We start from the raw sequence: 26,256 nt of genomic DNA, 5'->3' as shown, positions 1-26,256 counted from the left end.
GTAGTAGTAAAGCCTCACACTTGACTTTCATTCATTCATTCATTCATTCATTCATTCATTCATTCACGCACTTGCTCATTGATTCATTCATCTAATATCTATTTATTGAGCATTTACTAAGTGTTCTGAGCATTCAGATTATAGAATTTAACGAAAGAGAAAATGACCTGGACTTCATGGAACTCATGCAGAAGAGGCCAATACCAAATCCATGCAAAAAAGTCAATACGATCGTTATAGATGGTGACAGACTCTTTGGAGGGAAAATGATGTCCTAGTGCTCTGAGCTGCTGTCCTCTGAAAGCTGAGATCCGGCAGGTGAGAAGGAGGCTATAGAGCTCTCATCCCCCTGCCTATCCTTAGAGCTCCAAGGATAGGCAGGGGGATGGCCAAGGCAAAGATCTGGAGCTAAAAGCAAATCTGACACCTTTGGAGTGAAGAAAGAGCACAGGTGGACTGAGTACAGAAATATCTATTGTGGTAAAGACTTAACAAGTGTTGTGTGCCAAAGAACAATGATAAACTGCAAAGTGACACCACAGAAGGGTATTATTTGGTTGTGCAAGAATACTTGAATGAGCTCATAAAGAATATCATTCTGCATTCAGAAAGGATGAAGGCAAGAACTGTATATTTCAATTTTTTTTCATTTTGTGTTTCCTAATAAAACATGGAAGACTCTTCAAAAGCCCTCTTAAATACAGTCAGACCTCAGTAGCCCAGGGGACGGGCGCCAGAACCCCCTTCAATGCTCAAGTCCCTTCTACAAAATGGCCCAGTATTTGCATGTAACCTATGCACACCCTCCCATGTAATCTAAATCATCTTTACATGACTTAAATACCTATACAATGTAAATGCCATGCAAAGTGTTGTTATACCATATCGTTTAGGGAATCATAAGAAAAAGTCTGTACATGTTCAGTAGAGACACATTTTTTTTTTTCTGGTTATTTTCCTTGCAACATTGGTTGAATCCAGAGATGTGAACCTGTGGATAAAGAGGATGGCCTGTACATCTATGTGAAATACAGAATCGCACCTACCTGGGATCCTATTGAGCGTCACCCAGTAATGTTCATCAGGACTGAAAGTGTCTTTGGACCACTGGAGCAAATCAACAGCCCTGGGGTCGTGGAGAACAAAGTTGGCAAATTCTCTTGATAGAGCAACATAGGCAGAGCCAAAGTAAATGGTGAGATTGTGGGGAGGGGGTGGTTTCAGTGCTGTCGTTCTAATCACGTAGGAAAGCTCTTTGCCCAGATGCTCCCGGTGGACATACTTGGTCCGACCCACAGCATGAGCTGGGGGCAGCACCCCTGGGGTAATGTTCTTCCCTTTAAATCCTTTCAGATACTGAACGATTTCCTTGTTGGTTTTCAGGGGGAAATCTTGCCCGCAGGTGTTGAGGACGTACTTCCAGGGGACCTGGGAGGTTGACAGATCTTTGATACAGTTCACATCGGCCTGGAGTCTGGAAATCCCACCATAGACCACTGGCTCCATCTTAGAAGCCAGAAAAGCATTTGGGAAGCAGCTCAGTAATTGTTCCACCGCATCTTTAAATTCAACTGTTGCCTTTTCATCCACGTGAACGCAGTAGATGTTTTGGGGCATGAAGAGAGACCTGAAGAGCCTGGCGAAGGTGTCAAAATTGTGATGGATGACCATTATATACGCCAGAGGAAATTCAACTTCTTCTTGAGATAAAGGGGTCGTGATGTAGTGACTCTGGGTCAGATACTCCTTGCAAGAAGACTTCTCGTAGATGGTCAGTTTGTTTCTCCACAGGAAAGGAGTTTTCCCATTAATAAAGGACTTGCAAACTTGGGTCAGCATCAAAGTGTCTGAGCTATTCAGCTTCTGGTAGCTTTGCTCTCCCCCAAAACTGAACACGTAGAACACGATAAAAACGACCACGGTCGAGACAGAAACGATAAAGAGGTACCGAAGGGATGGAGGCATACCTCAAAGAGGGGGAGAGACGTCACCGTGCAGCCAGAATCTGTGACTCCTTTCCCAGACTTACTTGTCCCCCCGAGTTCTTATGGTGGCACATAGTCCAGTCATTCCTGCCGGGAAGGACACGCTGAGGATTAACTCTGTTCCATCCAGGTGCTGGGTCTCTCGGTCTCTCTCTCTCTCTCTCTCTCTCTCTCTCTCTCTCTCTCTCTCTCTCTCTCTCTCTCTCTCTGTCTCTCTCCTCTCTCTCTCCTGGAGCTGATATTAGAAACCGATCCCGCCTCTTCCAAACCTCCTTTGTCTCAACCCCAGTAGCAGGTGGCCTAAGCCCAGCCTTTTCCTCCTCCCTCTGCCTCGCTGTTGGCGTCCGCTGCCGGTTCTGCCGAAACTCTGGCCACTCTCCCCGCCGCCTCCGGGACTGAGTGTCTCGGATCTCTTTTCTTGCATGGCCCGAGTTTCTCCCCGCGACCCCCCTCTCGTCCTTACCAGCGGCGACGAGCTCGGGCAGGCGACAGCTTCCTGCAGTTCATCCCGCGGGCGGGCTGCCGGGCTCGCCCCCTCTCGCGCAGGGCCCAGACGCCCAGCCCGGTCCTCTGGGCGGTTCCTGCGCAGCCCGCGGGGCTCCACCGAGCCTCCGCTCCCCGGGACGCTCTTTTACGAAACACGACTCAAGTGTCAAAACCCGAAATAAAAGGGAACCTCCTCCAACCCACGCTCACCGCCGGCCCCGCCCCGCTCTTTTCCAAAACAAGAGCTTCCCGGGGGAGGGGGGAGGAGAGCCTGTCCCGGGGCAGCTGCGCCCGCCACCGGGAGGCAGCCCCTCTCCTCTGGCTTCTAGCATCCGCCCCCCCCCCCCTGGTGTTTGCTGTGCAGCTCGGGGTCAGATGAACAAATCCTGAGCTACACCCCCCGATGTGGACGAGACCGGAAGGCTTCGCAGACAGGAACCTGACTCCTGGCCACCCATGTCGTTCACACAGGGGATCCCAGGGCAGTCAGGTTTTAAGCACCCAGGATGCGCAGAGAAGCGTCTAGTCTAGAGTGTTTTTCACTGAAGGTAGGAAATGCATGTCTTTTCCCATAGGTCAGTTGCGTTTTGGCTCAGGAGTAAGGGATCTTGGGGGTTTCACACTTTCCCATGACTTGCGTTGTCATGAAAGTTAGATGAATGCATCCTATTTAATATCCTCTTTAAATAAATGACTTTTAAAACAACAAATTACTGACCGCTTTTCCCATGTTCCTGACTAGTCTGAACTTGACTCAGAACCTCTAAGCCCACGGCATTAACTCATATTGGAAACTGGGTCCTCTACCCCCTCCCCCAAAGAATGTCCTTGAATGTACTTCTGCTTCTTCCATCTAAAAAGTCTCCACCCCGCTGTTGATGGCATTGGTAGGACCACCTACTGATTTCCGGCTTTCACTCCTGTGGATAAGAAAACCATTGCTACTGCCCATGATTCAAGGCACCCCAGACTCAAGCTGAATGATATACTATATCCTGAACTCACTGCAGTTTTCTTTTCTTTCTATGCAGTATTCACCTGCATACCCATGTTCATTGCAGCAATATTCACAATAGTCAAGTTATGGAATCAGCCTAGATGCCTATGACTCTAGTTTTCATTCTTTGTTCATTGTATATGTTTTATATTTTCCAGTCTATACATTTTTTTTCTCCTTACACCCACCACAAATAAACGATTTATAACCCACCTCTGGATTTTTAGGCCAGTTAGAAAAAGAAAATATAACCATTATGTGGGAAAAGTAGATCCGTTTAATTTTTAATGTCTTGTAGAGTAGAGCAAAAAAAAAAAAAATACCTAACGTTCCCGATAAAGGAAAATTCAATCTCAAACTTCTCTTTTTCCAAATAATGCTTTTAAATATTAGGTTATTACATCTGCTATTTCTAAGCAAGAGTGAGTAATCTCATTATCTTGTTTGGCAAAGCCTGTGGCTTAGAATAAATATTAAAACTCTTACAGCTTGACAAAACATTCGGTGTAGAGATACTACATAACTTAATTACATAATTGTTTATATTACTATTTCCAACTAATCGGTAACATAGGGGTTCAGATTTATACAGGCTTTGAGAGTAGACAATTAATAAGGTCACTATGCATATAAAAAAAGTACAGACCGTGGCCAAAATAGGAACTTCCATAATACTTCTGGATTCAAACCAGTACTTCAAATGGCATTCTTTATGTATGAAAAAATAGAGCCGTTTTCTCCCCTCAGCAATCCTGCCTATCCTTGGGCCAAATTCCCCCAGCCTTAGGTGGTTATGTTTTGGCTGGCAGTGGCTGGTGTCACAGGAACCAGGGTAGTGACACCATGAGCCGTCAAAGGGGCCCTGGGATGTGGCACTACACAGTACTAAAAACCACTATAGGAGAATTTTTTAAAAACGACTTGTGTATTAAAGAATGTCCGCTACCTGTTCTCTTTCCTTCTTGATAGGCTGCACAACCTTCCTATGCAGAAAGGACACTCAGAGCTTTTGTGCTACTGAGACCGGATGGCTCAGCTTTCCCTACCTGCCTTTTACTGCAGCCAAGGACAAAGTTGGTGCTTGCAGGCCTAGCAACCAAGCCTGTTCCTCACTTTGGAAGCAGTTATGCCTGAACCAGCCAATTAATCAGGCTAGACATATTTACCCTGCCCTGGGGCCATAAGAAAGCCTTTTCTTTTTTTTTTTTTTTTTAACATTCAGAAGTTTTTATATTCTGTTCGTTATTTAAGACTTTTTCCCAGTTATGAAAATATGTAGAACACAACTCCAACATAAACAGGGTATCCATTATTTGAAATGAGGGAGGACTTGGAATCTCAGTGAATAAGAAAAATAATCAAAGGAGGAAGGAAGGGTAGGATTGCCCGTGTGCTCCAGCCTCTTGGCTTTCCCGCAGGAAGGAGCAGGAGGTAGCCCTGTGAGACCTAGAGAAACCAAGTCTCACGCACACAACCTGAGAGTTGCTGCTTGCCACTAAGCTAATTAGCTAAGAGGCAAAAAAGACTTCGTTGTTAGGTTAAAAAATAAAAATAAACAAAACAACAATCTTGTACTTAATCTTGTTGCTAGAGAATCACACAAAGATAAAAAAAGACTTCTAGTTGTTAGGTTAAAAAATAAAAATAAACAAACAACAATTTTGTACTTAATCTTGTTGCTAGAGAATCACACAAAAGACAACTGTTGAAAGATTTACGGACACACACACGTCCTTCTGCACCAGTCTCTGCTTAATACCAACACACACTTCATTATGTTGCTATAATTGTCCTGGGGCTTCTTTTTCCATTCCCAGTCTCCCACTGTTCTTTACTTAGGAAAGAACTTGAGAGGACCCAGGTTTGAGCAAAAACACTAGATCAGTAAAGTTAAATTTATAGCAAATAGGGCACAGCAAAAAGGTTTGGCTTGGATAAAATTTGTGGAGGGGCTGAGTTCAATTGGCAACAAAAGCTAGCTAGCTACATGAGATGAGGGAGGTCTTGTTGATTCTTGGGCGTGTAGATGGCTTTTCTGTGGAAGGGCTTTGGTTTACTTGTTATTGAAGCAGATCAAATGACTCAGGGATTTGTAATTATAACACACAGGAACCTGTCTTTTCCTTTGAACTAAGTCAGAGGTGGGAAAGTCAAGGATATTGGTGGTGGTCCCATTCACTTTGGACAGCCAATTAAGAAATTTCATTCCAGGTAGACAGACAAATGGTTGGTAAATACTGCTTTTATTTTATTATTTTTTTAATGGTAAAGATTATGGTGCTAAAGAGAAGAAGAAAGAAGTCATTTCCAAAGCACCTCTTTAATTAAACAACAAGTCTCCCATAACTGAGATGTCCTCCAAGAGGGTTCACTGGGGAAAATCCTCCTCCTGGGGCCCAATCATTTTACTTTCTATATCTTTCATCTAATTAGCAACAGAAGAAGTTGTTATCTAGATTGCAGAACCCTAAGCATTGCTTTAAATTATCTCACGGCGGGAGGGGGATGCTTAACATGCTGTATTTCATTTTGTTTTATTATCTTCTTTATTTATTTGCAGTACTAGGGATTGAACTCTGGGTGCTTTACCACCAAGCAACATCCCCAAAAAAGGCTTTTTTATTTTGGCACAGGGTCTTATTAAGTTGCTGAGGCTGGCCTTGAACTTTCAATCCTCTTGCCTCACCTCCTGAGTTACTGGGATTACAGGCTACTGTGCCCAGGCTGGTCAACATGCAGTGTTTTAAAAACCCAAGTGGCAAGTCCAGTGGATCACCATGGACCATGTCATTACACTATGAGCTGGAATGATCTGCACCAGCTTTAGATGCAGCCAAGATACGGTGGAAACCTGGATACTGAATGAGTTTAAGCAAACACTTGCAAAACACAGAACACAAAGTATTCAAATAGGCAAATGTTAAAAGCACACACAGGCAGGCAGCAGGCTTCTGCTAGCATGTATTTAGCAACTAGAAATAAAAAGATCCTGACTTTTAGGGGTTTAGAAAAATAAAAAATAAGTTACCAAAAAATAAGTCACGATCAGATCAAATCATATCTTAAGATGAAACTTCTCACTGAACTCATTTGTGGAAATTAACTGTTTAACCTTGAGAGGGTAAATGACTCATTAATTGTGTTTCCAAAACATTTGTTTCTATACGAATTCTGTCTAATTGGGCATGTCTGTAGCTTGGGGTGAGGATAATCCATGTCAGTAGTTTCAAACTTTAGCGTAATAACTCCTGTCTGAAAGGGATGTTAAAATAAAAACTGCAAAGTCTCACCCCAAGAATTCAGTAGGTTTCCGGTCAGCTTGCTGATTGACATTTTGGTCCTAGATAATGCTGATTCTGTGGATCCCTGGAGTAAAGCTTGAGAATCGGTGGACCAGAGACCAAAAGTCCTTGATTCCCCCTCTACCATGGTCCCAATTGATCTACTTTTGTACAACTAAGCAAAATACCAAAGGGAAAAAAAATAAAATTTAAAAAACAATGTTTTGGGGAAAACAGCACAGTACAATTTGCAAGTAATTAAAAACATGAACTCAAATTCCTAGAGCACAATTTGCTACGGAAAACAAATATGTGGTAGAATTGTCCTTCAGTAGTCACAGGGATTGGTTCCAGGTACCACCCCCTAACCTACCAGGATACTAAATTCCCGGATGCTCCAGTCCTTTCTACAAAATGCTGTAGCATATGTGTATAACCTATGCACATCTTCCTGTGTGCTTTAAATCATCTCTAGATGACTTATGATAGTTGATACAGTATAAATGCTATGCAAATATCTGTTATACTGTATTATTTAGGGAATAGTGAGAAGAACAAAGTCTGTACATGTTTAGTACATATTTGAGGGGAGAGATACTTTCGATCTAAGGTTGATTGAATCAATGAATTCAGACCATGGATGTATTGGCCCAACTGCACTGGGAAAAATGGGATCAAATGGGTATAGAGAAAAGCGCTGGTGCTGTTATTTAAATGAGAGGAATCCTAGTTTATTTTTCCTCAAATGCCATCTCTAGTGACTGTACACAGCAGCCACACCTGTGCATAATCCATCTTTCACAAACTATGGGACAGGATAACTTAACGACAATACTGCTGAATTGACTAGCTAGTCTTTCATAAGCCTGGGCTATAGAAACATGTAGGCATAGGGCTGAGAAAGACGGAGAGACAGAAAACACTAAGCATTGATGAAGTTGCGGAGCAACCAGCTCAGACACGGCTGGGGAAGTAGGAATTGGTACAACTTTGAAAAACTGACACGATTTAGCCAAATTGAGTGTATCTGTAATTATGGCTCAGCAAGTCCAGCACCAGGCATTGGCTTAACAGAAATGGATATATATATATATATATATATATATATATATATATATATATATCAAAGGAAATGTACTTCCATATTCACTGCAGTCATATTCATTATTGGCCCAAATGTCCATTAATAGTTAATTATATATCAGGTTTGTTCACCCTTGTTTGAGCAAGGCATGGTGGTGTGCTCCTGTTCAAAGCTAGTCTCAGCAACTTAGTGAGGCCCTAAGCAACTTAGTGAGACCCTGTCTCAAAATAAAAAATAAAAGGGGATGGAGGTGTGATTCAGTGGAAAAGCACCCCTAGGCTTAAAAAAAAAAAAAAAAAAAAAAAGCCTTGTTGTGAGGGCCTATCCTATGCATTAATGCATTGTAGGAAATTTGGGGCATCCCCAGCCTCTACCCACAAAGGGCCAGTAGCACCCTCTGCTTCCTCCCCAAACCAGCTGTGACAACCAAAAATATCTCCAGATATTCAACTTCCTCTCTACACAGTAATAAGAATGAATAAATGAGATACGACAGAAAAAGATAAATCTCACAAACTTAATATTAACCAAAGAGTCAGAAAAAAAAGAGTACATGGTGTGTATTTCTACTCATATAAAAAGGACAAAAACAGGTACAAGTAACTTATGCTGTTAAAGATTAGAGTGTTAACGGGAATGCCGAAACATGGATGTGCTGAACATCTATTGTGCATGAACCTTTCTGTGTTATACAATATTTTACCCAAAAAAATGATGGATGAGTGAATGCATCATCTCTTCTCCCAGAAAAACTACTCCAAGAGGGTTTTCTTTCTTTCTTTCTTTTTTTGAGGGAGGGGACGAGTACTGGGGATTGAACTCAGGAGCACACAACCACTGAGCCACATCCCCAGCCCTATTTTGTATTTTATTTAGAGACAGGGTTTCTCACTGAGTTGCTTAGCACCTTGCTATTGCTGAGGCTGGCCTTGACTGAACTCCTGATCCTCCTGCCTCAGCCTCCTGAGCTGCTGGGATTACAGGCGTGCACCACTGAGACTGGCTCCAAGAGGGTTTCCAAGGTGAGTGGGGATCAGAAGTCCCTTTTGCATAGCTAACATTTATCGATGTCACTTATGGCCCTGCACTCTGCAGTGCCACATCCCAGGGCCCCTTTGACTGCTCAAGGTGTCCTACTACCCTGGTTCCTCTGAAACCAGCCACTGTCAGCCACAGCATAACCATCTCTCCTTCCTACCAGTGAGCAGTGTCTAGCAGAAACAGGGCCACTGAAAACAGGAAGCTGAAACTCAATTCAAAAAGCTGGCTCTGAGTATGAACGTAGAATTAGGTGCTGGCCCTTTAAGGCACGTGGACTCTACAGGGGGAGGGGGCTGCACTGAGGAGCAGAATGGGTGGCAGAACCGGGATCCAGGAAGCATTAGTGGCAACAGCTGGCATCCTGGGCTGTGACAACCCCCCACTTTCTAAAGAGGAAGCTCAGTCTCTGGTCTCTGCCTGGCTCACACAGCTAGGAAAGGCCTGACTTGGACTTGAACGTGAGCAGCTTTGCTCTAGCTCTGGCTCTGTCCTGTCCCTCTACCATCCTGCACCCCTTTGGGGAGGCCCGGGAATGCCTTGCTTCCAATAAGGCACAGCACTCCTTTTCCAGCTGGCCCCTCCCTTCTCTCACGGCCCACCCATCAGGATCATCCTGGGCCCTGCACCTAACAGAAACGCTCCAGGCTTTCCTTTCCTTTCCCTCCAAGAAGTTTGTAAGCAGCTTCTGCATCTCTCCAGAAGCCAGCCTGGACACACCCTCTTTATTGCTGCTGCTCCCTAGTTCCCAATGACACGCCCCCTCTGCCTGTCAACAGCCCAGCTGTCCTGCCAGGCTCTCCTTTCTTGTTAGTCAAATGGAGATAGCTGCATCCCTCCACCAAAGGCTGAAAGTCACAGTTCCCCAGGGGTTCTGTCCACAGGATGGTTTCCGCCCCATCCCTACTTTCAAACCTGGTGGCAGTTTCACTATGACTGCCCTGGGTATTGCAAGATCCCTTATAATTTCTCTCTACTCTGCCCACACCTTCAAAAACAGTTTCTTTATTAAGCACCCCTGCCTCCGCTGCATTTTTTTTTTTTTTTTTTTTTGGTCATACTGAGGACCAAACTCAGGGCCTCATGTATGCTAGGCAAGTGCTTCACCACTGAGTTACACACCCCAGCCCTAAGTGCCCCCCCCCGCCGTGTGTGTGTGTGTGTGTGTGTGTGTGTGTGTGTTGCTAGGGATTGAACCCGGGATCTTGGGCACACTAGGCAAGTACTGTACCACTGAGCTACATCCACGATTTTTTTATTTTTATTTTTCCCCTTTTCTTTTCGAGACAGGATTTGGATAAATTGCTAAGGCTGGCCTCGAACTTGAGATCTGCCTGCCTTAGCCTCCCCAGGAAATGGGATTACAGGAAATGGGATTTCAGGAAAGAATAAACTTCCTGCTGTCATGTTAGAACTGGAGATGTCAGTGTGTTCTTGTGGGTTTAAATATATACTTCAAAAATTAAAACCCAGAGATGTCTGTGCATGTGCGTGGGTGGGCATGAGAAAACTCAAGATGGAGTGTTTGAGAACGCATGCTGGTATGTACACAGCATGGTGTCGTGCGTGTATACCAACATTCTGGGGACACACGCATAGACCATTGGCCTTCTGTGTCTGTAGGTTCCAGGGCCACGGACTCAACCAACCTTGGATGGGAAATATACAGAAAAAAAAATCCACCTGGACTAAATGTGCACAGACTTTTCTTTCTTGTCATTATTCCCTAAGGGATACCATATTAACAACTATTTAATAGCATTTACATTGACTTAAGTGTTATAAATCTGAAGATGACTTAACATATATAAGAGGAGTCAATATCTCCCCACCCCATTTCTGCTGAAGCCCGAGGGGTTTGGTCTGAAGTTCTCTTCTGTGACAAAAGGAACTTCTTCCCTAAGGACTGCAGTTAACACAAGTCTCCTCTATAATGTCATCAAACAGGGAAGATTAATTTACAGGAAAGATAACTAGAGTTGGTGCCACCCATATGAACTTTGTCCCAACTGTTATCTGTCCTTTAAGTCCATTCATCATTCTTAAATTTATTTATTCTTCCTCTGAAATATTCTATGTCTCCCACTTCCCTATGAAGAGAATATATCAATGAATACTATGAAGAGAGTATATCAATGTGTAAGAGTCTCGGGATTATTGGGTACTCACTTTTCATTCTTGTGGTATTCCTGTGCAAGTAATAAATTTGTGGGTTTTTTTCTCTCTTTTTTAACATACAAGATATATACAGGTTATATGCAAATATTAAGCCGTTTTATATAATGCACTTGAGCAGCCACAGATTTTGGTAACGGAGGCAGGTCTTGGAATCGATCCCCCAAGGAAATTGAGGGATGACTATATATTTTCTCTAGTTCTGGCCCTTGAAGGGGCACCAAAGTAATACCCATGCAGCAATAAGCATGTCTCATTAAGATTCTTGTAAGTTTACTTCTTTTGAAATAGTTTGAAATGAAAAATTGAAAACACAAGATCTTCGAATATTTTCCAGGTATTCAAAGAGTAGTGTTAATGAGCTGATTGAGCCAAAGGAACTTCCAAAAGGCCCTATGTAGGGTTAGAATGAGCAGGCATTAAGGTTTAAACAAACCCAAAGTAAGAAATTTTACCTTCTGAAGTTGCAGTCTCCTCATCTGCAAGTGGAAGGTGATAATAACAACCTCCCTCAGAAGTCTTCTATGGAGGTCAAATGATTTAATTAAATAAAGCTTCCATGTTAGTTTTTCTGTTCTGTTCTTGAAAAAAAAATTTTTTCTTTTTGTTCTAGCAGGTGCAAGTGCTATATGCATTTTATCCCAGTGACTCAGGGAGGTAAGAATGGAAGATTTCAAGTTTGAGGCCAGCCTCAGCAACTTAGTGAGACTTTACACCAAAATTTTAAAAATAAATAAATAAAAGGACTGGGGGTGTAGTTCAGAGACTGAGTGCCCCTGAAGTTAATTCCCAGTACCAGAAAAAAAAAATCATGGTATCAACAGAACAATGTTACTGTTAGAGCTTTTTCGATGTAGAAATTGCTCTGTTTTGTGAAAATAACATGGAACACTTATTTATTCTAACATTTATTTTTAGTTGTAGGTGGACACAATACCTTTATTTTATTTATATGTGGTGCTAAGGATCGAACCCAGTGACTCACACATGCCAGGCAAGCGCTCTACCACTGAGCCACAACCCCAGCCCAGGACACTTCTTAAAATATGATTTAACGTAAAGATCTATGCTCGGTTATAGATTCAGCTCTTCCTTCCTTTTATGAACCAATGGAAACTTTGCCTCTCTGAGATTTTTAAATCTAGTTTTTATTTTTTTGTGGGGAGGGAGTTGGTGGGCTTTACTGTGGATTGAACCCAGACGCACTCAACCACTGAGCCACATCCCCAGCCCTATTTTGTATTTTTAGTTAGAGACAGGGCCTCACTGTGTTGCTTCGTGCCTTGCTAAATTGCTGAGGCTGGCTTTGAACTCACAATCCTCTTGTCTCAGCCTCCCGAGCCGAGCCGCTGGGATTACAGGTGTGCACCATGGAGCCCAGCTTGAAATCTAGTTTTTAATATGTGGTGGATTATTAAGGAAGTACCTTTTAATGATTTTCAGATGGTGACACATACTGAAAACAACTACTTGTCTAGTACCTGTTTAAAAACAACAACGAAAGAAAAGGACGGCACTGCCCTCACCCAGAAGTGTCTGGTCAAGGGGCTCACACTGCCTGGGGCTTTGCCCACCTTCTGTGCTGCAGGGGTCCGTGTGTGGCTGATCTGTAACTCGTGCCCAGCACATCAGCCTGCAGAACATGGGCTGGGGAGCTCAGCAATAGAACATGGAGTAGAGCAAGGAAAGAAGCTTCCATTCTGGAAAGAGGAAAGGAATAAGCTAAAAATATTCCATGCACACCGGAAAGACACTGCAATGTACAAAGCTGCCCCTGCCTCAGGCCATGCTGGGCCCTACAACCTGCATATACTTCAGGTTTCTGTCTTCAGATCCCCACTCATGCATGCAAGATAAGTGCTCCACCATTGAGCTCCACCCCAGCTTCTGAGTAGGATTTAAACATCAGAAATCAAGAGAGAAGCCTGACCCATCATTGCAATTGGGGTTTCATTCCTAACTCTGCCTTTTCCTTGATTTCCTTTGACCTTCTGTCTTAACCTTCCTTTGGTTACTCGGAAAGCAAGGGGAAACTTGTGCCTGAGCCACCACCCACCCGGCTTTTGTCTGATTCCAGAGACTGAAGATGCTGGAGTCTCACAGAATGGAATCACAAGAGCAGCTAAAAACAGCTCCGCCCGGCTCCGTATTTGAATGGAAAATTCTACAAGGGTGAAATAAGAATGGTTATGACTTTTTTTTTTTCCACCAAGGCTGAAAGGAAGTTAAAATTGCAATGGTTATAGGAATTTGAAGTTGACTTCATTCCTAATAAGGAGAAAACTAGGAAGAGACACATTTATGAACATCTGAGGTTAAAAACAAATGGCTGTGGAATCCTGACCGACACTGTCCTAAATTTGACAAGCTCAGTAACACAAGAATACAAGTTTTCTTTTTTTCCTTTCTTTTTCTTTTTTTTGGTGTGTGTGGTCCTGGGGGAATGGAACCAGGCCTCATGCGTGCAAGATAAGTGCTCCACCATTGAGCTCCACCCCAGCTCATGAGTAGGATTTAAACAGCAGAAATCAAGAGAGACGCCTGAAGGTGGATCTAAACCACCCCTTCTTCAGTTTCTAGGTGGTCGCATGTGGACAGCATAGACCGAGGAGCGCATTCTAAAATGATGACTCCAGCGGAGGGGCAAACCTCGGGAAACAAAAGGAACCAAGAAGCAAAGTCCACAAAAATCACAATCTAGGACTCTAGGACGTTCCATCAGTTCATGGCTAATGAGCTGGAAGGAAAAGAGAGCCAGCTGCAGTTAGGAAGAGAGAGGCAGGGCCACTGGATTCCCGTGCAACTTCAGAAAGGGCTCTGATCACAGTAACTGCACAGGATAGAATCAAACAGGTGGCTTTCTTTATTTTTATGAAATGAATCTTAGCTCCTGGTTAAAGGATCCAGGGGGTAGCAACTTGAATTCAGCTTGTGCCCATGCAGCATGTCCTCAATCTTTAATTCAGCGTTGGACCATCTCCTCTCTCTCTCTCTTCTGACCTGGGGTCTAGTTCTGTTGTCTGCTCTGGCCTGGAACTCACAAGCCTCCTGCGTCCGTCTCCTGAGTAGCCAAGATTACAGATATGTGCCATGCGGGCTGGCTTGACGATTTCACTTCTTAGTGGATCCCATCTTCACCACAAAGGTGAATAAACATGAATAAACAATTGGCTTGGGGCAAGTAATACAAGCTCTTCATGCCTCGGTTTCCTCATCTGTGAAATAGAGATTGCAACAGTACCTAGGCTCAAAGAAATGTCCAAAAGGCACTGACGTTCTCTTCTCAGATACACCAAAGGCCAATATGCACATGGAAAGGTGTTCAGCATTGCTATTCATTGGGGGGTGCAAATGGAAACTACTAGAAGGTGCTGTCTCACACCCACTAGAATGGCTAAAATGGAAAAGCTGAAAGCAAGCGTGGAGAAGACGCAGAGGAACAGAAACTCCCACAAACTGCTGCTTGTGAAACACTGTGATCTCTCAGAAATCAGTCTGTCAGTTCCTCAAAATGGTAAGCAGAGACTTTTTATTTTTAGTTGTTGATGGACCTCTATTTATTTATTAATTTATATGTGGAGCTGAGAATCGAACCCAGTGCCTCACACATGCTAGGTAAGCACTCTATCACTGAGTCACAGCCTTAGCCCAAGCAGAGACTTTTCATTTGGACCAGCAATTTTACCTCGGGTCTCTAACCAAGAAGAAATGAAGACGTGTGCCTCCACAAAGAGTCATTCAGGAGCGCACCTAGTAGCTCTGTTCATCATGGCCCCAGAGGAGAAACAACCCAAATGTCCATCAGCAAAGGAATGAATAAGCCAGTGTGGTGTAGCCGTAGGTTGGAACGAGATTCATCGGCATGGAGATGTGAGGAACTGTTCATACAGCAAGAGGCATAGACCTCAAAAATCCTGATGGTAACTGAAAGGGACTAGGCACCACAGATCACTATTGTATGACTCTATTTATACAAAGATTTCCAGAAATGCTGGAGGCAGTGGTGGGCACCTGTAATCCTAGCTACTTGGGAGGCTGAGGCAAGAGGATGGCTATTTTGAGGCTAGCCTCAATAACTTAGAAGACCCTGTCTCAAAATTAAAAATACAAAAAGGGCTCGGGTTAAAGCTCAGGGGAAGAAAGCTTGCCTCGCATGTGAGAGGCCATGGGTTCAACCCCCAGTACTGGAAATAAAAGGAAAAAAGAAGAAAAGAAGAAGAAAAGAATGAAATGTCCAGAAAAAGCAAATCCATACAGCCAGAAAGGTAGGGCTGGGTGTGGAATGGGAAATAGAAAACAGGTGTGAATTTTTTTGTTTGTATGTTTTTATGGTGACAAAAATGCCCTGAATTAGATTGAGGTCATGGTTGTAAGACTCTAAATCTACTAAAAAAAATCACTGATCTGTACACTTGTAAAATGAGTGACTTTACGATAGATATGTAAACGATACCTCAATAAACTTTGTGAAATGTAAATTCTACCTCAATAAAGCTGTTAACGTGAGTGGGAGCTGAATTCCCTTAGTCCCCCGTCCCTGAAAAGATTTGTGATGTGGTGATGGCCACTTCCATGCCTCCTAGAAAGGCTTTATAGTAAAACAGAGGCTCAAAAACCACTCTAAGTTTTTGTTGTTGGGTGGTGCTGGGTATCAAACCCAGGCCCTCACGAAGGCCAGACAAGCGCACTACCCCTGACCTGCACTCTCAGCCCTATTTATTACGAGTTCTCAGTGACTCGGTAGCAGAAGACCAGATATATGGAAGCAACACCGTGTTTATTTTAGCAACGTGAAAATCAGTCAGGCGTTGTGTCCACAGAAGTTCATAAAGGTATGAAGTTCCCTCCCCTTCGTGGCTCTGCAGATGCTTAAACCAAAAGCCTTATGGAGAAGTGACCAGAAGCTACAGGTAAAGTGAAAAGAAGAAGTACCTGGTGCAGGCCGGGAGCCACACACGCACTGCCTGGGGCTACCCGGAAGACAGAGGGTCCTAGGCACAGGGCAACTCGGCTGGGCTGGGCTCACAAAGGAACCAGGGGGCTGGGGTGTAGCTCAGCAGCAGGACTCCATGCTTAGCATGTGCCAGGCCCTTCCATTCCCAGCACCAAAAAAAAAAAAAAAAAAAGATAACTGTAATTTTCCAGGCAAAGAAGGGCCTAGAAGAAAAGCTGGCATAAAAGCAAAAATGTCTATTTGGGGAACAGCAGTTGTACAGGGAATTCAAGTCAGAGCCAGATAAACAATTTTAACTACATTTTTTGGACATTTTAAATAAAAGTCTCGCAAGGTCAAAATGGCTCTGACAGACTCCCTTAATGCCTGATTTCACTTTCCTAGACCTGAACTAAAACATACACTTCAGTCCTCAAGATACATCAAGGGGGTGATTTACCCTGCCCTCAGCAGCCCCAGGTCTAATGACTCCCACAGCCCAACCACGCTCCCGCAGGGCGCTTTCCAATGGGTTTGGGCCTAAGTGGCAAAGGGTGTCTGCCCTTTGGAATAGACAGTGTGGGGTGGGGACATGGGAGGGTTAGAATTCCTGGCCTGGGAACTGCTTAAAAGCTGAGCCAGAGTTAAAACTTCCTAAAATAAACTCTCTGCAAAACAGGAGAATTTTCTATTCGTAGAAAACATGTTCTGAGACAAGCCCAATAGTACAGTTATCCCTTGGATGATTGGCTCCAGAACCTCCCATGGAGACGGAAGTCTGCAGATGCATAGTGTTCGCATGGGCCCTGTGCAATCCTCCTGGATACTTTTAAGCTTCTCTAGATGACGTATAATACCTGGTACAGTGTAAACAACGAGAAAAAAAGTCTGCAAAGGTTCTGTTACAGATGATTTTTTTTTTTTTTTTTGGTACCAGGGATTGAATTCAGGGGCACTTGACTACTGAGCCGCATCCCCAGCCCTATTTTGTATTTTATTTAGAGACAGGGTCTCACTAAGTTGCTTGGAACCTCGCTGTTGCTGAGGCTGGCTTTGAACATGAGTTCCTCCCATCTCAGCCTCTGGAGCCGCTGAGATTACAGGCACACGGGGCTGTCATCGAATGATATTTTTTTTCCAGAATATTTTCTATCTGAGCTTGGTTGAATCATTGGGTGCAGAACCTGTGGCTACAGAAGGATGACCATACTCTTCTCCCTCTTATTCATTTTTGTTCCTGGCTCCACATGATGTTTGAACCCCACTGAATGAGAACATTAGGCCAAAGTCTGGGTTCTGGCTCCAACAGTTCATTTCACATTCTCACATGGGAAGCAGGACTAGGCACAAGGAGTAGAGGGTCCAGAGAGGCACCCAGAGTTAGATACAAGAAGGGACATTAACACCTGCAGCCACATACCCGACTTCTTCTCTTCCTTCTTTCCTCCTATCCTTTCCCTCCCCTCCCCCCTCATTTCCTTCCTTCTTCTCCTTCTTCTTCTCCTTCTCCTTCTTCATGGTGGTGGTACTACTGGGGATTGAACCCAGGGATGCTCTATCACTGAGCCACATCCCCAGCCCTTTTTTATCTTCTATTTTGAGACAGGGTCTCATTAAGTTGTTGATACTGACCTCAAACTTGCCATCCTCCTCCTTCAGCCTCCCAAATCCCTGGGATTACAGGCATGTGCCATCACCCCGGGGCCACATACTCGATTTCTAAAACAAAAATTTTACCTGCTACACATTAAAGCTTTAGAATAGTAATGCTAAAATAAAACCTCAAGAATCAACATCCAAGAAGTTAATCTGTTTGTTCCCACTTTCTTTTAGTATCAGATGCATTCCTACAAGGTGCCAGGTACAATTCTCTACTCCTTCCATCAGTCCTACAAAGAGACATTGGATCTAGAAGAGGCATCAGGCTCAGTCAGAGACATTTGGCATCTTGTCCAAAGCTAAACAGACTCTGATGGTGGATCCAGGCTCCTAGCTCAGGTCTATTGGTTTCCAAATCCCACTAGTGAGCTCCTCTGTGACTCCACAGAAGGAGCTGACCTGGAGATATTTGTCCAGCACACTCGAGAGTCCACTCAAGTCTAAGATGCATTCCATCCAATGACAATGCATTCCACCCAATGGTTCTAATTCAGTTGGACCCAAATCTTTCGTTTTTCTCTTTAATACACTTTTAGCGTCATCAGTATAAAATCGAGACAGATCATAAGAAGAAATTCTGCTTGGGGTTTTCTAAAAAAGAATTGCTGCTCAGAGGGACAGTGGGATATTGAAACAGGTTCCTATCTCTGGCTGTCCTAGAAGATGGTATAATTAACAAATTAACAAAGCAAAGTGTTGACAGATACCATTACTATTACTCAACCCATTTTTCATGCTAATATATATGGATGTGTAAAGTGCATACAAATCAACTATGAGTGAAATATCTGATTTGAGGAAACAGACTGAATTGTTTTCTTTTCTTTTTTTTTTTTTTTTTTTTTGGTGCAGGGGATTGAACCGAGGGTCTCCAACCACTGAACCACACACCCAGCCCTTTTGTACATTTCATTTTGAGACAGGGTCTCACTGAGTTGCTTAGGGACTCACTAAGTTGCTGCTGGCTTTGAACTTGTGATCCTCTTGCCTCCGTCTCCCGAGCTGGGGTTACAGGCGTATACCACAGCACCTGAATTTCTGTATACCGAATCCTGTCAGGGTTTACCTTCAAGGTAACAGAAGTACAAAGTGTCCTCTTGAGAGAAAAGAACCAGGAATGGTGCAACTTATCTAGGGAAGGAGAAAAGGTAAGTAAGGATAGGAAATGAGCCACAGAAGATCCGAGAAGGAGCCCAGTGGCCACTGAAGGAGAGCAGACAAAGACGGCCAAGATCACTCCCGGGTCGGCCCCCTTCCCAGACTTCTAAAGAAACTACAAAACCAATGCCACTGTTTTCCTTGATAATCTACCATAAAAGGCCGAGTCTCCGGGGCCATTTATCATCTTCCTAAGAGACTGGCTCCTTAAGCAGTCACTGAGCTCTATCCCAAGGGATATAAAATAGAGATGGTTCAAACCAAGACAATGGTAAAACTTCTCTCTCCAACTTTTCTCCCTTCCAGGTCGGTCTAGAGACGCAGTGATCTCAAGAGCCCTATAAGCCTGATTGGTTTGGGAAATGCCAGTTCCCTCTGGACCCAAGAGCCCACGAGCACACCACGGGACCTTGAGCGGCATTCCAGAGACCTCCTTGGTTTGCATCCACTTTTCCTGGCTCCCACAGTCACATCTCTCAGGTCGCAGCTCCTTGCACCTCGGCATTCCATGCCTCATTCCTAGGGAGGGGGCTAAAGGGATGTGCCAATCTGAAGGAGTGACAAAGAATCAGGCCACTGTGAAGCCTACCACAGACGGAGATGCAACCAACCTCCCACATCAAGGGCCAGGGTGGGGGGATGCCTGCCCCGGCAGGGCTGGTGCGCGAAAGCAGATGGAAGCCCAGGCTCTGTTGTCCAGACTTGTCGTCCTCAACTTTGCTCCTTCCTCTATTCCTTCCCTTTCAAGCACCTTGACATTTCTTCTTCCTCCCGTCTCTAACCAAACCTTATCTCTTTTTTTTTCCATTCATTTGCATTTTTAAATGAATTTGAAATAAACTCCCATGGGGTCCTACTTAAATCACTCCTTCAATCATTGAAACCCTCCAATCTGAGGAGACCAACGAAGCACATCTGATTCCCGTCACAGGCTGAACTCTCCGACCCAGCTGATGGATAGCTAGGAAGGAAGGCATGGCTGAACCTGACCCTCGGGCCTACACGTGGTTCCTCCTCCTGATTGTACATCATCCACGACGGAGTCAGAAAGTAAACGAAAAGAAAAAACATCACCTTGCCACAGAGAGACGGGGAGGAATGAGGTGGGCACGAGCAGGGGTAAGAGAGATGGCAGGAGGGCTGGGGAGAAGGGACGGCAGGGCTGGTGAAGCTCTCTGGCAACATCTTTAGAGCCTGAGTAGGCCACACACAGAGTCTTATCTTGTGGGAATCCACCAGCGGACCAGCCACCTCTTAAGGGACATATTATGTACAAGCGATCATATTTAGTTTTTATTAAACCACATGACCTTTCCACACCAGCCACCGTTAAAGGAACAACTTGGGGATTAGGTGAAGGGCAGCTGTCCGCAGAGAGGCTGACATCAGGCTCTGAGGTGGTGTCACATGACAGCAGGATCTTGCCACAGCACAGTGACTGTGTGACCCAAAGCAAGACTCCCTGGGAATGTCTGAGTAAGGCTGCTGACAATAGGGCAGCACAGAATCAAGCAGAGGCAAGGGGAGGAGGAGCAGGTAGGAGCCACAGGGGAGGGGACCCCATTAGCCAGCAGAAGCTCTGCAGCCGAGGCAAGGGTTGCAAATAACAAGGGCCTAGAGGTGGAGCACTTGCCCAGCGTGTGCAAGGCCTGGGGTATCCCCAGCACCTCATTAAGAAAGAAAGAAATGGCTGTGGCTGTGGCTCAGTGGTAGAGCACTTGCCTAGTATGTGTGAGGCACTGGGTTCCTTTCTTAGCACTGCATATAAATACATAAAATAAAGGTCTTTCAAATATATATATATATATGAAAGTTTTTGGAATGCATGAGTCAGTGGATTTGTTTTCTATTGTTTTGCTGGTGTTGCTGCTTACCAGAAATGTGAAAATCTAGTTGCAATCCATAAATCATGCTGAGCGGCCAGGTGAACTTTTGTCTCCATCAGTGATTACAATTGTGGACTTGCAGGGTGGGAGGAGACTAAGGGGACTTCTTTTCAGCACTCGGGGCTCCCTGGGCAGCATCTCCCTGACCTCTGCATCCTTGGTTTTGCTCACTGACCTCGAAGCTCCTTGGGTTCTTCTGTCTCTCACCCTGTAACCCTAGACTCATCTTCCACAATGACAGACTTGGTCCTACTTTTCTTTCATGAGATATCTTTTGTTAAGACACTTTAAGCCAGGCCTGGTGGTGCAAACCTGTAATCCCAGGGGCTTGGGAGGCCAAGGCAGAAGGATCACGAGTGCAAGACCAGCCTGGGCAACATAGCAAGACCATCTCCCAATAAAAAATAAAAATAAAAGACTGGGGATGTAGTTCAGTGGTAGAGTACCCCTAGGGCATTGAATCCCCAATCCTACAAAACAAATAAATGTCTCTGAAGTCTTTTTCTTTAGATTGAATATCTTTTTTATTTGTCTGGATCCTTCCCCCCCCCAAAAAAAAAATGGGGTTTGGCCTTTTAACCTTCTTGGGAGACTGCTTTGTCAGCTGCTCCCCTACGGTTGGTCTGGTGACAGGCCTGGATGGTCTACATCATGGGTTAAGTCACACGGAAGAGAGAAGTGGGGCTTTCACCTTCCGTATTTCGCATACTACTGTTCTTCCTGCACGGCTGTAGGGGCCTGTCTCTCCTCGAGACTGCCTGAGCTTCTCTTTTTCATTCCATGACTCCTTCCTGCTCTAGAAGAGCAGATTTTCAAAGCCTTCTAAGTCTAGGAAGTTGTGTGTTAACATCTCAAACATGCCTCCGCAGAGGCTGGACCTGGGAATCCCCTGGAAGCTACAGTAGACCCTCTGGGAAGTGGACCTGGCCTTCCATGTGTCCAAAAGCTTTAATACAGCCAATCACTGTAAGCAACCACCAATGAAAAGAAACCATAAGCTTGATCCTCACATGGATTCCACTGACTTTTTTCCTTGAGCCTGAGAATTTTTAATTTTTTTTTTTTTTTCCAGCTGGACTAGTTCAACTGAGAGGTTCACTGCAAACAACTTAAGGTTATCAAATAACTTGGAGATTAGACAAAGGAAAAGGTGGAATTGACTTAGCAACAACAGAGACGCAATTGAAAGTCACCCTTATTTTGTTTATTTAATTTTGCTATCAGGGATTGAACCCAGGGTTTCTTGATCACTGAGCCACATCCTCAACCCTTTTTAGCTCTTATTTTGAGACAGAGTCTCACTAAGTTGCTTAGGGCCTCTTTCAGTTGCCGAGGCTGGCTTTGAACTTGCAATCTTCCTATCTCGGCCTCCCAAAGCTACTGGGATTACAGGTGTGTGCCACTGAGCCCAGCGAAAGTCAGCTTTAAAAGAACATCAGACTTAAGGAGAGTTGGCTTATAGTAGATGCTTTTGGTGTTTATTATATTTGAGTATATGGTCCAACCACACTGAAATCCTTTTTCTTGTAAAATGAAGGTGTTGGTCCAGAAATCCTTAAGGTGCTCTAATTTTCTGATTCAATTTCAGGAAAGAACTTGCAAATAAAAAATTTAAAAGTTGTATGTCTTGCTCCCTGTATGTAGGCTAAGTGTAAAGGTGAGCCTATGGGTCTCTGGGCCCAGTGACGCAGCTTGGTGTATCAGCAGAATCTAATCAGACAGTCAATTTTTTCAACTTGGCTTTGCTAATCTATGCTTCTGTTTCTTGGCTGCCAAATAGAGTTGAAGTGTGATATCTAAATCAATTTTTTTCAACTTGGCTTTGCTAATCTATGCTTCTGTTTCTCGGCTGCCAAATAGAGTTGAAGTGTGGAATCTAAAGATGTTGAACTCACTGACAGCGGTTAGAATGGAGTACAGGAGAGAATGAAGGGTAGTTGATCAAAGCTATGAAATTTCAGATAGACAAGAGGAATAGTTTTGAGAAATATTGCACAGCAGGGTGATTATAATCAATGATAACGTACTATATATTTCAAATAAATAAGAGACCAAATCTCAAACATGGTACCATAAAATATGATAGGTAAGGCAGGTGATGGATATGTTAATAGGCTTGATTCAATCATTCCACATTGTATACACTTATCAAAATATCACAGACGCCATCAGTGCATATAATTGTAATTTCTGAATATAAACTAGAATTAATTTTAAAATAACATTGACAAATAAATAAATATTCCCCATTTTAAAAATTAACATTTGAAACTGTGAAGAAGTGTGAATGTCAATTCTTTTACCATCTCTTAGGCAACTTATTCAGTACTGACATATTTATTTTTTTAAGAAAAGGAATTATGTGTGGTGGCATGTGCCTATAGTCCCAGCTACCCAGGAAGCTGAGATTGGAGGATCATGAGGAGTTCAAGTCTAACCTGGGCAACAGAAGAAGACCCCTGTCTCTTAAACCACAACCAAAAAAGACATACATACCAGGAATCCTATTAAGAGTCACCCAGAAATGTTCATCAGGACTGTAGGTGTCCCTGGACCAGGAGAGCAAGTCCAGTGCTTGCTGGTCTTGGAGAACAAAGTTAGCAAATTCCCTTGTGAGGGCCACATAGGCAGTGCCAAAGTAGATGGTCATATTGTGAGGAGGAGGAGATTTTAATTTCCCTGTTTTGTGCACGTAGGAGTATTTGCTGTTCAATAATTCTTGGTGGACATACTTAGTCCGTCCAATTGCGTGAGCTGGCGGCAGCACCCCTGGGGTAAGGTTCTTCCCTATAAATCCTTTCAGATACTGAATTATTTCCTTGTTGGTTTTCAGGGGAAAATCTTGCCCACAGGTGTTGAGGACATACTTCCAGGGCACGGCCGAAGCCACCAGGTCCTTCATGCAGTTGATGTCCGCCTGGAGCCTGGAAATCCCACCATAGACCACAGGTTCCATCTTAGAAGCCAGAAAAGCATTTGGGAAGCAGCTCAGTAATTGTTTCACCGCATCCTTAAATGCAACTGTTGCCTTCTGGTCCACGTGCACACAGTAGACGTTCTGGGGCATGTAAATGGCCCTGAAGAGCCTCTCAAAAGTGTCAAAGTCCTTGTGGATGGTCAGGGTGAACGCCAGAGGGAAGTCAGCTTCTTCCTGAGACAGTGTTTCTGTTATATAATGATTCTGAACTCTATACTCGTAGCAAGTGGATTCTCGCAAGGTAGTTTTCAATACATTCTCTGCTGGGTAAAACACCTCCTCCTTCAACATCTGGAGGCAGACTTCAGCCAGCAGCGAGCTGTTGATGGGGGCAGCCTTCAGAAAGTGCGTGTTCTCCCATAACTTATTGTTGTAAACACATATAAAAACCAGGGCAGTGATAAGAGACCCACTAAAGAGAGAGTACTTCCAAGAGCCCATCGTTCAGAAGCAGGAAATGAGCAAAACGTCTTTGGAAAATGAGATCAGAGCCTCGATCCAGTTAACTCACGTCTCCTGCGGGCTCCAACCTCATCCTCCTGGTAGACACACTTCTCATCAGCAGCCAGCCGTTCTTTTCCTTTTCTTTCTTGCTTTCTTCTTCTTCTTCTTCTTTTTCCCTCTTCCTTCTCTCTTCATTTACAGCTCTGTCTCGTTTTCACTTTTCTTTGACACATTTCTGAAGTAGCTGTTTTGCATCTGCCTTGCCTGCCGGTCCCTTCCTCTGCAAAACCCTCCTCCCAAACCTCCGCCCCCCCCCTCCTGCCCCGGAGCTGCTGTGGCCAGTTGAGAGTACCTTTTCCCACAGTGAGCTCACTCATGGGTGAGGTGGCTGTTCTGCAAGTCATCGCTCTAGGACTTCAGACCCGCTTCTTGTCCTAGCCCAAGGCTGGTAACTGTGTCAGCTCCCCAGCTTCCTGTTAATCATTGCATTCAACTGACTGGGTTTGTTTGCTTAAACAGCACTGCCAAGTTAAAAGCCACAGTTGGGAGCATGTGAACACCGCCTGGAGAGAGATTCTGTCAATAAAAAACAACCGTGCTTGAAAATAAATTGCTTAACCCCTTCTTTTTTCCACGCATGCCCCCTCCCACCCACCCACCCGGCTGGGTAGGCTGTAAAGCATACATATGATGGGCTGTGGAGGCAAATTCTTTCCAGGGTTTAGTTTTCTCTGCCACTAGGAAAGGTCCTTAAAAAGACATATTAATTTGCAAGCTGACCTCACATCTAGCTTACCACCCAAAGTGACTGGGGGCATTCTGTTGAATAAAGGCTAATTTGTTTCAAACATAAAAATACCAAAAGTACTAGCAAAATTGCACAGAATTTAAAGTTAGGCAAATGGGAAGTTCAATTCACCCTTGCCTCCGTAGAATGCAGGGAGAAGTAGGAGAGAGGTGGACTCCTATACTTTCCAGAACTTAAGGAGAGAGGCTCTCAGGTTTAGATTTATAAGCCCTTTATTTATTTATTTATTTATTTTTTGGTACTGGGGATTCAACCCAAGAGCGCTTTTACCACTGAGTTACACTTATAGCTCTTTTTTTTTTTTTTAAATTTTGAGACAAGGCTTCACTAAGTTGCTGAAACCGACCTTGAACTTGTGATTCTCGCTGTCTCAGCCTTCTGAGTCACTAGAATTTCAGGGCTGTGTCACCACACCGGACTCAGATTTATAAACACTATAAAAAGCATTTCCTTACATATAAAAGATAAGGATATTTTTACCACTCTAGATCGATCATGAGAATAAACACAGATAACATACAAAAAGAGTTCCTCACAGTGTCGGAAAACAGATGAGGCTGGGAAAGAGGCATAATAGTATAAGAGCTGGCAAGAAACTCACACACACACACACACACACAGCCTGCTCCACACTTCTACTTCAAGAAAATGACACAATGACTGCTTCTGCCTTTGAAATCATCTTGCCCCTCCCTTGCACCTTCCTCTGTGAGCCCATGACAATCAGACTGCACATTTAGGATCCACTGAGGAGTTCTGTGTTAGTTGGTAGCGAGCTGTGAATAAGAGTATTTCTCATCTGTTCCTAGCTCCTAGCGTTGTTATACAGAGTAAACCATCAAATATTTATCGATTTTTATCCTCAAGTTTTCATTTCTCCATTTCCTTGATCATATTAGGGTGAGACTCCTGATAATAATTTCTAAGAAATGAGTCACAATGTACCTATTTTTTTCTAATTCTTCTTCTTAATTAGGAAGATAATATAAAATCATAGTTTGCAAATGTTTTCACATCCTGTACTTTCATTTACCCCTTGCCATAGACAACACATTTTGATTTTATTAAGAACACAGCAGGTCCTGGGGTTAGAGCTCAGTTGGCAGAGTGCTTGCCTCGCATGCACAAAGCCCTGGGTTCAATTCCCAGCACCACAGAACACAGGGGACAGGCATAGTGGTGCAAGCCTGGAATCCCAGTGATTCAAGAGGTTCAAGTTCAAGGCCAGCTTGGGCAACTTAATGTAACCCTGTCTCAAAAAAGGAAGCCTGGAGATAGAGGTCAGTGCTGAAGTGCCCCTGCGTTTGTTCAGTCACCAACACTAGAAAGAGAGAAAAAAAAAAAA

General features: G+C 44.0%; 2 protein-coding genes across 4 annotated transcripts in view; both read right to left on the bottom strand.

Annotated features, from left to right (window-relative positions):
* LOC101978685 (N-acetyllactosaminide beta-1,6-N-acetylglucosaminyl-transferase) overlaps window positions 1–1,965 on the bottom strand; it is a 56,030-nt gene extending 54,065 nt beyond the window's left edge. Inside the window, exon 1 of the mRNA XM_005327477.5 lies at window positions 1,047–1,965. Coding sequence (XP_005327534.2) covers window positions 1,047–1,965 — 919 coding nt within the window. The remainder of the gene's footprint in view (window positions 1–1,046) is intronic.
* LOC110598377 (N-acetyllactosaminide beta-1,6-N-acetylglucosaminyl-transferase) lies at window positions 1,954–24,608 on the bottom strand. 3 transcript variants are annotated; one of them, XM_078020520.1, is made up of 2 exons: window positions 23,179–24,607; window positions 1,954–2,072 (listed from the first exon to the last, which is right to left on the bottom strand). In XM_078020520.1, the coding sequence occupies exons 1-2, from the start codon at window positions 24,098–24,100 to the stop codon at window positions 2,026–2,028; spliced, it is 969 nt and encodes a 322-aa protein (XP_077876646.1). In that variant the 5' UTR covers window positions 24,101–24,607; the 3' UTR covers window positions 1,954–2,025. The 3 variants fall into 3 exon arrangements, with proteins under 3 accessions (XP_077876646.1, XP_077876647.1, XP_077876645.1); XM_078020521.1 differs by lacking the exon at window positions 1,954–2,072 and adding an exon at window positions 13,887–14,261; XM_078020519.1 differs by lacking the exon at window positions 1,954–2,072 and adding an exon at window positions 18,779–22,629 and having other exon boundaries at window positions 23,179–24,608.
* Window positions 24,609–26,256: the final 1,648 nt, after the last annotated feature.

This window comes from Ictidomys tridecemlineatus, chromosome 8 (assembly GCF_052094955.1).
Source record: "Ictidomys tridecemlineatus isolate mIctTri1 chromosome 8, mIctTri1.hap1, whole genome shotgun sequence".
NCBI lineage: Eukaryota > Metazoa > Chordata > Mammalia > Rodentia > Sciuridae > Ictidomys > Ictidomys tridecemlineatus.
The sequence above is the reverse complement of the archived record's forward strand: the minus strand, read 5'-3'. Positions and strand labels throughout refer to the sequence as shown.